This window comes from Oncorhynchus kisutch, linkage group LG17, assembly GCF_002021735.2.
Source record: "Oncorhynchus kisutch isolate 150728-3 linkage group LG17, Okis_V2, whole genome shotgun sequence".
NCBI classification, from domain to species: Eukaryota; Metazoa; Chordata; class Actinopteri; order Salmoniformes; family Salmonidae; genus Oncorhynchus; species Oncorhynchus kisutch.
The window spans coordinates 75,310,613-75,321,875 of NC_034190.2; the positions used below are offsets into that span (position 1 = coordinate 75,310,613).

General features: G+C 45.0%; 1 protein-coding gene across 1 annotated transcript; it reads right to left on the reverse strand.

The window, feature by feature from the left end:
- Positions 1-476: 476 nt before the first annotated feature.
- On the reverse strand, positions 477-10,135 carry LOC116354482 (photoreceptor ankyrin repeat protein-like). The gene is made up of 6 exons (XM_031794949.1): positions 9,726-10,135; positions 5,572-6,140; positions 5,128-5,257; positions 4,700-4,840; positions 3,301-3,480; positions 477-3,001 (listed from the first exon to the last, which is right to left on the reverse strand). Exons 2-6 carry the CDS (start codon positions 5,827-5,829, stop codon positions 2,325-2,327), a joined length of 1,386 nt encoding a protein of 461 aa, XP_031650809.1. The 5' UTR covers positions 5,830-6,140; positions 9,726-10,135; the 3' UTR covers positions 477-2,324.
- Between the last annotated feature and the right edge of the window lie 1,128 nt (positions 10,136-11,263).

Sequence of the window (11,263 nt, forward strand, 5' to 3'; positions counted from 1 at the left end):
AAAAGAAAAGGAATAGAGGAAATCCTGGTTCAGTCTGATTTCCAACAGACACTGGAAGACAAATCCACCTTTCAGCAGGACAATAACCTAAAATTCAAGGCCAAATATACACTGGAGTTTCTTACCAAAATGACTTGAATGTTCCTGAGTTGCCTAGTTACAGTTTGGACTTAAAACGTCTTGAAAATCTATGGCAAGACTTGAAAGTGGCTGTCTAGCAATGATCAACAACCAACTTGACAGAGCTTGAATAATAAAAAATATACAATCCAGGTTTGCAAAGCTTTCAGAGACTTACCCAGAAAGACTCACAGCTGTAATCGCTGCCAAATGTGATTCTAACATGTGTTGACTCAGGGGGTTGAATACTTTTCTAATCTGAATTTTTCTTCCACATTGACATTAGAGTATTTTGTGTAGATCGTTGACAAACAAATGTACTATTAAATCCATTTGAATCCCACTTTGTAACACAAAAAATTTGGACAAATTCAAGGGGTGTGAATACTTTCTGAAAGTACTGTATAGTTAGGCTGTATGGTTACACCCCATGGTTACAGACGTATCTATGGTTATGTTGTATGGTTACGCCCCATGGTTACAGACATATTTATTGTTAGGTTGTATGGTTACACCCCATGGTTACAGCTGTATCTATGGTTAGGCTACATGGTTATTGTCTGATCTGACTGTGACTATAATAGCACCAGTTAACAAGCTCACTGAGCTCACACACTAACCCAGCTTAGCCTATAGCCAAAGCTGCTAAATCTATCGGATATAGGGGGAAGAAGGATCATCACTAAGTCACATGGATGTTGTGTTTTTAAACGTTTTAATGTTTGGTTTTGTAATAGAATATTCATTAGGCCTATTGTATCTTTTCATATTGTAGGAGCCGTATCTGACACATCAATGGTTTTTGACTGGCAAAAGCCACTACACATACGATTTTCTGGATCCTTGACGAGGATGATGGTGTTATTTAAAAATAACCATCACATACTATTAGGACAGAAGTTGATTCCTACTGAATAACATACTTCAAATTTCAGCTCCATCACAACATGTGAACTGGATCAACAAACAATTTCTTCTAACTGAGCAGGTTTGTGCAGCGTAATAATAAGCCACTCAGGTTTATCTTTAAATACCTGAGCCTCATCAAAACTGAGGGGATCCCTGATATTATATTCCTACTCTTGAAAGTCAAAAGTCCTCTCACCGGTAACAGTGTAAAATCTACTTATTTCGGAAGACAGCTAATTGGAGTACATAGGAAAACAAATCACAGAGCAGATTGGAACTCAGATGTGCGTTGTGGTCAGACCTGGGTTCAAATACTATTCAAAATCTTACAAAAACATTTAGCATTTGCTTTAACTTGCCTGGAGTGCCAGTTGGGTGTGGTTTGCACTTTTGGGACTTTTATATTGTTTCCATATCAACAGGCAAGCTCTCTCAAGCACAGCTGAAACATTTGAAATGCTTTTAAATTGTATTTGACCCCAGGTCTGGTTGTGCTACATCTGACCACGAGGTTTATCAAACAGTCCACTCTGAAACCTTGTTCAGAATCCTCCCTAATCATTTGCCTAACTCATGTTCTGTTTCTTTTTCAGGAAGTACCTTGCTTATCAGAAACTAGAGATTTCTTTGCTATGGCTCTGGTTCCTTCACAGTTTCGATTGGTTAGTTATGAACATGGAAGACCAAACAAACTCTACTGATCTTTTTAACAACTGAACTCTCAAAAATAAATAAATCAACAAAATAATTTAAAACAGAAAAAGAGAATTGCACATAATAATGTCTAGGAATGTCCAGGCCATTGCAGTCTTTGCAGTCACATATCCCAGCAGAGAGGAAAAACAACAGTCAATCCATTAGTCCGGCTCAGATGCTAGTTTCCACCCATGTTATTGGAGGCCCCAAGGTAGGGCTGCAACTGAGCCTCCATGATGACCCCAGGCAGGTGCCACCACAGGGGAGCCGTCCCCTTGTCCGTCTTATATGACATCATCACAGTGGATACAATGGAGTTAGTAGGAGATGACAGCAAAGATGATGGATAAATCAAGATAGTTCTCTCAGGCCGTTTATCATTGAAAAAAATAGTTTACTTAACAGGGGTGGGTCTCCCATGGACACCAATGCAATAGCATCTGGGTCTGGTCTACTAAGTTCGTTGACTTTCATTCAATCAGTAAACAAAACTGCGAGTGGGGTGTCTCGCTTCCTCTTCCGTCTGATGACAGTACAGAGGTCGCTCTATTTTCCCAGAGTTCTGTGCTCCCACTCTGTGGCACTTTACAGACAGCAGTTTAACTTGCCTTGGCAGGCTCCTTTGACTTGGCCGCCACCTTGGCTGCCTTCTTCTTAGCTTTCTTAAGTGCCTTCTCTTGCGCTTGCTTCTCTTCCTCCAACTTTTCCTTTTCCTTTTTCTTCTCCTGCTTCTCCGCCTTGTACTTCCAGACCGGAGGCTCCAGGTGGCCCTTGTGCCTCTTCGCCTTCTTCGCCTTCTTGGGTGTTTTGTCTTGAGACTTGGTGAAGGTGATCTTGGGGATGCAACCAGACGGGAATACAGAGTTCCGGTGGGCCATGGAACAAGGAATGAAGTTCCGGACGCCGCTGGCAGCCATCGAGAGAATACTATCCCTCCACTCCGCGTACGAGCAGCAGTTGGCGAGTGAGAAGGGGCTCGACGACGCTGGCGCAGGCTTGAAGGAACATTTCACACCATTACTATGACACACAGAGCTTTCCTCCAGGTCCTTACTGCTGTGCTTCTCCATCAGCTCCGGCACGGCCAGGCGCCTCTTCCCGAGCTCGGGGGGGCTTGTGGGGCAGAGGGGACGGCAGCCAGTGGAGACTAGAGGGCTGTGGATGGATGTGGTCATCTTCACCAGGTGGTCCATCACTCCGTTGTCCTGAGGGTCCTTGGGTAAGCTAATGGTCAGGCTGTCCTTCAGACGTTGAGTCAGTGTTTTGGGGATCATGGCTTTAGAAGAAGACAGAAGATAGAAGATGACTTATATGTAGAACACCTAGTAACATTTGTTGCATTGCAATACAGTTTGATTCAGATTTATTGTCACAGAGACACACTACAGAGAAACACACATAGCCTACGCACGCCCAATGGAGAGGTTGGATAAATGGGTCAGCCGCAGTGCAGCGCCCTTGGAGCAGTTTATAGGTTACAACAGCAGGCTACTGGACCACTGCCCACCAGCTTTTTCCCAGCCGGGGCAGGGATTGTAAACGGCAACCCTCTGGTTGCTGGCCGGCCTCTCTAACCTTTGGCAACCAGCTCCTTCAGCTCGGGCCACTCTATCACGTAGCTGTCGCAGAACTGCTCGGCGATGGGGTGCGCCTGGAGAAAACGGAGACGCTGCAGGACCTCGAAGCGACCCGTCTTCAGGGCCCAGTCCATGATGCTTTTCCCCCGGACCTCATCCACTACATTGATATCTGCACCTGGACATTGGGATAGGCAGGGAGACAGAGAAACATGAACACACATACAAAATGATCACAGGAGCTAGGCAACAAGGTTAGGCACTAAAGAAATGAGGGAAACTGATCAAGATTAGATTTTTATAATGTAATGTGTGAGGCATGTACTCTGACAGTTTAAAGAAAATTCAAGTCAATGTAATCGTCCTACTAAGTGGCTAGTGAAGGAACTGTAAAATGTGGAGGGAGATAGAGGATATAAACAGCAATACACTATGAGTTGGGCTATTCAATTCTGCTTCTGTGGGGTTGAAACACTTCCATTTTTCACCTCCTTAGAATCAGGGACCAATTCAGACCTGGGACACCAGGTGATTCCAATTTACTATCAGGTAGAAGCAAAAAAACATAAATGTTTTGGCCTGCCAGGGCCGGAATTGAATAGCCCGGCGGCTACAGAGAGGAGAACTGTCACTATTTGATTGGCTAATAATGAGACAGTATGTGTTTATGAACATCTCCAGTTTGAAGCAGGAGAATCAAGGGTTTCAATTAAAGGGACAATCAGCATTCCATTATTCCAGCCATTATTATGAGCCGTCCTCCCCTCAGCAGCCTCCTATGGTACAGATAAGAATAGGTAGTAAGGTGACTTGATGGTGACCTGTTTTGACTTATGTACCGTTAATAGGTGTTACCACAGCCATGTCTCTATCAGTCCTGGTAAATCCACACAAAGCTAATCCAGCCTGCATCCCAAAACAGCTAGTCCCAGATTAGACAAGAAGACGAGAATAGAAAACCAACGTCCTCAGATTTGACCCTTGAACTCAGATAGATGTGCGTCATCATCCTTCTCCACCTAAATGGCTGTCATAATCATACACTTGGTCTGTGTCTGAAATAGCACCCTATTCCCTATATAGTGCACTATTAAACACTATTTAACACATTCACAGTAACCATGGAAACCTAATGAATAATACAATAGTCAATCTAGTTCTATGATGATAAGTTGATAACCCATTTCACCATAGTAACTGTGCTTCTACTGATTTGAGAATAAACTTATTAAAGATATCAGTTAGGAAGTTGTCAGTATGTAGAGGGAGGGTTTTTGCACCACTTGGAAAAGGAAAACCCATGGAAATAGTCTTTGGAAGTCCTTCCAACCCTGCACTCAAAGACTTCTGTTCAATGACTACTCCAATTCTTGATTTGACTGACTATAGCCACTTACCGGCCATGAGGAGGGAAGACACACAGTCGACCCTGCCTTGCATGGCTGCCTTGATGAGGGCAGTGAAGCCCCGGGTGTCCCTCACCTCCAGGTCTATCTTAGGGTAGTAGTTCAGGATGAAGTTTAGAATGGAGATGTAGCCTGGGTGGAGAGAGGGGCTGTTATTAGGAAGGTTTAAGTTGCCATAGTTGTTATCACCAGTGGAATTGGGTGGGAATCTTCAGGGGAACATTTTAACAAGTTTTGTAGCTGAATGGCCGTTGACTGTGATTATTAAGTTCCCAGTTGATTTAGTTCCAGTTACACCCCTGAGTATAATGCTGTGACCCCTACCAGATCATGGAATAGGTGCTTCTATTGATATGATATGATGTGATATGATATGATATGCTCACCAAAGCTAGCCAGCATATTATTGCAATGCTTACCGGCCTGGGCAGCGATCATCAGTGCTGTGTTGCCTTCATTGTCCTGATGGTTAATGTCGATCAGTGGACACGTGTGTAGACCGTAGACGATGTCCACATAGCCTCTGGAGACAGCAAGCATCAGACCATTCTGACATGGAAACAAAGCCGAGCCCAGATGTGGTCATTCAATATGCTCTAATGCAGTGTTTCTCCACCTTTTATGTACCACAAACCTGCCAAGCTTTTGTTCTTCCTCCTTGTGGGACCCCTTACATTAAAATGAACATTTGAGTAACTCATTAAAAAAGTATAAACCAACCATCTCAAAGACCAGTCAGTATCATCCCGGGAATCATTGCCAGTCCGCAGGCCAAAGGTTGAGAAACACTGCTCTAAGGCAGAGAGAAATCAAATACTTGTTGAACCCAGAACCACCTGAGGGAAACATGACATAGTCCTTACCATGCCATTGATGTCCAGCTCCATAACCTCTTCCTTAGTAACCCCCCTCTCCAGGACCCTCTGTAGCGTCAGCGCCTCGTTCCTGTTACAGGCCTCGTACAACGTAGAGGTGGTGCCTCCACTACCCCGCTCCATCTCATAGTCTGGCATGATAGAGTCCTCCGACACCAAGCTCGCCGTTTCGGACTCATTCTCAGAGAGTTCAGAATCCTCGGACGGGCCAGCGCCTAGTTGGGGATCATCTTGTGCATGAGCCATCACTGGACCACCAGGTGGACCACCGAGAGGAGGGGATCACACCCGACCAAGAGGTCTCCTCTGCCCACGGGAGGATGAGATCACACCCGACCAAGAGGCCTCCTCTGCCCACCGAGAGGAGGGGACCACACCCGACCAAGAGGCCTCCTTTGCCCACGGGAGGATGAGATCACACCCGACCAAGAGACCTCCTCTGCCACGGAAGGATGAGATCACACCCGACCAAGAGGCCTCCTCTGCCCACGGGAGGATGAGATGTGGAGAGGACCCTGCCTGGACCCTGCTGATGATTACCACATCACAGCTGCTCCCTGGAAGAATAGACACAGACATACATGACTGGAGGGACACAGACAAACAGACACAGAACAGCAAGAGCGCGTTCGCACACACACACATGCACACACAATATGACTGTCACACTCTTACACCACAGAGAGAGCTCTAATTCAATTACACATTGTGAAACAACTGGCAACTCAATTATGGATGTGAGGAATCAAACGTCCTGTTCGTACCCTATTTTGGTTCCCTTCTCTTCCATTTCCCCAAGATATGATCCTTTAATTTTTTTTTTATCAAAGAGTGTTTATCAATAGCTCATAGAGAGTGTCTCTAAACCTTCTCTGGCTCACAATAAACCAACTGAAATAAACCAGCATGGATCTAGTTGGCATGAAACATGCATATATTGTATAAGAATAGCCATTAAACAATCTGTTAGAGTCTGTATTTACACTACATTCAATTACCAATGTGACAAAACATTTTGTAATCATTAGCCTACATAGTTGGTTGACCCTCTCATCTCCACATCTTTCAGTCGATGTTGATCTGTCAAGTAAGTTGCCCCTGAACAGCGTCCTAAGGTTCCCATTAACCTGAGACGGCACGGTCATAACTTCTATGTTTTCTATTTCCAGCCTGGTCTGAGTGTAACCTGTATTGTGTTTGCTCTGTTTTTTTTTATTTTTACGTTGTCCTTTTCAGCACAGTTCTATCAACTATGGGGGATTCGTAACCAGGCCAGCCTAGTACAGCTCGGCTAGCGTTGGGTAGCTTAGGTCCTATAGTGTGAATCAGGCTGAGGAGAACCTGAGGTGAACCTGAGGTGAACCTCTCCCAGCCAGGTGTGGTTGACAGGAGGAGGTATTGTAATCTGAACAATTATAGCAGTCAGAAATAATCTGCCCTCTCAGCCTCGTCACGGTGCAACCAACGCGATACCGATATACGTTTTGTAACTGGATTGAGGCCAGGACACCAGGACACCCTACTGGACACCAGGACAACCTACCGGACACCAGGACGCCCTACTGGACACCAGGACACCCTACTCGGAGACACACTGAACGTGACGGTCTAGTCTGTATCTGGAGGTCAATACCAGGATTAATAGATAAACCTTGCGTTTAAAGAAAGCTTCTTGGGAAGTTTTCTAATGTCTATACTGAGCCCACACTGTAAGCCTGCTTTATACTCATTGCATAAACTATCAGGGAGAGTTTAATAAGCATTCAATGCATTTACTTTTAAAGCAATTATCTAAAGAACATGAAAAGGGAGGTCTACTGTTGCTGAACACAGACTAACAAGACTGATGTTTTCAGGAATAAGAAATTCAGCAAAAAGCTATGGCTTCTCTCTCAGTGAGTCAGCCTATGTAGGCTAAGTGATAGGGTGTGTGTAATGGGTATAGACAGGGCATATGGTGCAGACTGCCTGCCTGCTATCATGTCTGGGAAGCCAGGCTGGGCCAGGCCTGCTCAGCATCTGTCACTGTATGGGGCTTCACCTTCAACTAGAGTAGAGTAGCCTGCTGGGTACTAATCAACCAATCTGTGTATACACACACACACACACACACACACACACACACACACACACACACACACACACACACACACACACACACACACACACACACACACACACACACACACACACACACACAGAGGAAGGTAGAGGCACATGTAGAGGTAGAGGCACAATCAGCAACAATGTTGGTAACTGCCCTGGTAACAATGTTGGTAACTGCCCTGGTAACAATCAGCAACAATGTTGGTAACTGCCCTGGTAACAATCAGCAACAATGTTGGTGACTGCCCTGGTAACAATCAGCAACAATGTTGGTAACTGCCCTGGTAACAATCAGCAACAATGTTGGTAACTGCCCTGGTAACAATCAGCAACAATGTTGGTAACTGCCCTGGTAACAATCAGCAACAATGTTGGTAACTGCCCTGGTAACAATCAGCAACAATGTTGGTAACTGCCCTGGTAACAATCAGCAAAAATATTGGTAACTGCCCTGGTAACAATCAACAACAATGTTGGTAACTGCCCTGGTAACAATCAGCAACAATGTTGGTAACTGCCCTGGTAACAATCAGCAACAATGTTGGTAACTGCCCTGGTAACAATCAGCAACAATGTTGGTAACTGCCCTGGTAACAATCAGCAAAAATATTGGTAACTGCCCTGGTAACAATCAACAACAATGTTGGTAACTGCCCTGGTAACAATCAGCAACAATGTTGGTAACTGCCCTGGTAACAATCAGCAACAATGTTGGTAACTGCCCTTGTAACAATCAGCAACAATGTTGGTAACTGCCCTGGTAACAATCAGCAACAATGTTGGTAACTGCCCTGGTAACAATCAGCAACAATGTTGGTAACTGCCCTGGTAACAATCAGCAACAATGTTGGTAACTGCCCTGGTAACAATCAGCAACAATGTTGGTAACTGCCCTGGTAACAATGTTGTTTGAGAAAGTTATCTGTAACTTCTCACGTTGCATAAAACAAAATTCCCAAATGCATCTCTGTGCTCAGACAGAAAAAGAATGCCTATTTTGCTTCAAGGACTGACTGCTATATTTAGCCATCCTTGATGCTGCTTCTCTGTCTTTTGCTTACAGAAAAACAATGTGTTTATATGTGTGTGTGTGTGTGTGCATGTGTTTTTATGTGCATGTGTGTGTGTGTGCATGTGTTTGTGTGTGAGTGTGTTTCTGTGCTCCATTGTGTGTGTGTGTGTGTGTGTGTGCACACCTGCTTGTGTGTGTGTGAAGGGGCAGGGATGGGAAAACCTTATTTTTCACCGCAACATAAACAAAGCTGTCGTCCACAGAAGGGCATTGATGTGATTTTATCTCTCTAGCTGCTTGACTTGGCCCTGCTTTTCCCTACAGAATCACATAGCAACGTTTTCCAATCTCTTCCCAAAGAATTAGCCTTACCACGTTTTTTAACTACCTACATGACTACAGCTTAGCCTACTCATTAGTCTAAAAGCTTCCTTTAAGTAGGATCATGTAGGATCTAGTTTAAACACAGATAGGAACACTCAACCTCTTAAATTCCCACAAGCCTTTATTTTCATTCCTTTGCTATTCCTCTAAGAAGAATGAAGATCGATATCACTACAACGTGTCTCTCTCTCTCTCTTCTGTTTTCCTCTGCCTGGCTGCACAACCATGTGCAGCAACTTCCCCGGCTTGGACAATATACTACTGAGCAGTGGAGGCTGCTGAGGGGAGGACGGCTCATGATAATGGCTGGAACGGAGTAGATGGAATGGTATTAAACACATGGAAACCATGGAAACCATGTGGTTGATGTATTTGATACCATTCAACTGATTCCGCTCCAGACATGACCACAAGCTCATCCTCCCCAATTAAGGTGCCATCAACCTCCTGTGCTACTGGGTCACATTACAACAACTTGTTCTCTAACAACTTCACAAGTGTCTGTTGTTTCTCCCGAACAACAAACTGTGGAAGGAGAACATTATAAAAGGTGCTATCAATCCACAGCATGTGCCTCTGATAAGATTCTGTACAGAAAGTAGTGGGACCATGACCTTTGAGTTATGCCAACAAGTCTCACCATAAAATGGTTGTCTATCCAATGGCGGGTATTGTCCTCTTCTCTCTCCCTCTGTTTACTCCCTTTCTCCGTCTTCCTGGGACAATACAGCATATGCATCCCCTCTTCCTCTGTTCCTCTGGGTTTGTCTGGCTAAGTACCAGCAACAACAGACCCGTGCTGCTCCAGCTAACGTGCTCTAACCCCCTCCTTACAGTGTGCCTAGGCTGTCCGATAGATTACCACCGCCACACCATCCTCCTCCCAGGTCTTTACATAGACAATGAATGCAAAGTCAGGCAGCAGGCAGCCTGTAGCTGTAAGTTTGTCAGGAGGCAGCATGCTCTCGCCCGATTACAGGAGATTTACAGGAGGATTAGAAGGAAAGAAACAGCGGAAGGAGAGCATTTCACCTGACAGGCTGGCTAGAAGCTGAGCAGGAGGGACTGCTCTCTCTCTCCAAGTCATTCTCAATCTCTCTCGCCCTCCCTCTTTCTATCCCCCTTTCATTCTCTTTCTGCCTCTCCCTCCTCCCTTTCTCTCTCCTACTCTTCTACCTCTATCAGGCATTCTCCATATCTCTTCTTCTGTCAGAGACAACCCCCCCAAAGGTCTAAGATAAGTCCTATGATTTAATCACACGTTATGTAAGTCAGTCTGTTGTAGTGGAATGGACCCGGTGTGTGTGTGTGTGTGTGTGTGTGTGTGTGTGTGTACGCCCCAATCCCCTGCCCCCCTGTCCGATTGTATAATCCCACTCCCAGTCTTTTTGTGACAGTGAACAGCTCCAGAGAAGTACACACAGCCTGGAGCCTGTTAGCCTAGCTGTTTTACCATGTAAAGCCATTGGAAGGGAAACAAACTAACCTGTTACTGAGAGACATGGGCCTAGTCAGTTAATTGTTCCCATGATGGCATGTAAAGGACACACACATACACACACACACACACACACACACACACACACACACACACACACACACACAGAGGAAGTTAGAGGCACATGTCCGTCCACATTCACACACAACATGTTCACATAAAGACATCTCAATGTGTAATCAGGGTCAGGCCCGGCCCTAGCCTTTTGGGGGCCATAAGCGAGATTTGGTTGGAAGGACCCCCTACCTCGCAGGAAATACATTTTAGTGGCCCCTCTCTTGATGATGGAGAGAAACATTTTAGTTTTAAAGGTAATTCCCTGCAATTCTACACATTTTGCCATTGGGCAGGGACAAGTTTTTGTAATTTTATGACAACTTTCCTGCCATTCTACCCATTTTTCCATGACTCATGCCATGTTAATGATATCTAAGTGAGAGTCACTAACAAAATCAATGGGGGCCCCATGGAGGTCAGGGCCCCTGGGCACATGCCCTGTGTGCCCAGTCAGTATTCGGTCATGATTACTACAACTTTAGATAGCTGGCTAGACTGGCAAAACTACTGATGCACAACCACATTTTGAAAGTGCACCTGCTGTATTCTACTATTCTAACTCTCAACTGTATGTTGAGACGCGACTGAGTTCTTTAGCTTTATGCCTTATGCCCTGATCAGGG

Bases quoted from the DNA above. Each gene is read 5' to 3' on its own strand.
- LOC116354482 (XM_031794949.1), bottom strand. From the start codon at position 5,829: ATGGCTCATGCACAAGATGATCCCCAACTAGGCGCTGGCCCGTCCGAG. The intron at 5,258-5,571 runs GTAAGGACTATG...TTTCCATGTCAG, and splicing joins AGCTGGACATCAATGGCATG to AATGGTCTGATGCTTGCTGT. The intron at 3,481-4,699 runs GTAAGTGGCTAT...CCCAATGTCCAG, and splicing joins GTCTTCCCTCCTCATGGCCG to GTGCAGATATCAATGTAGTG.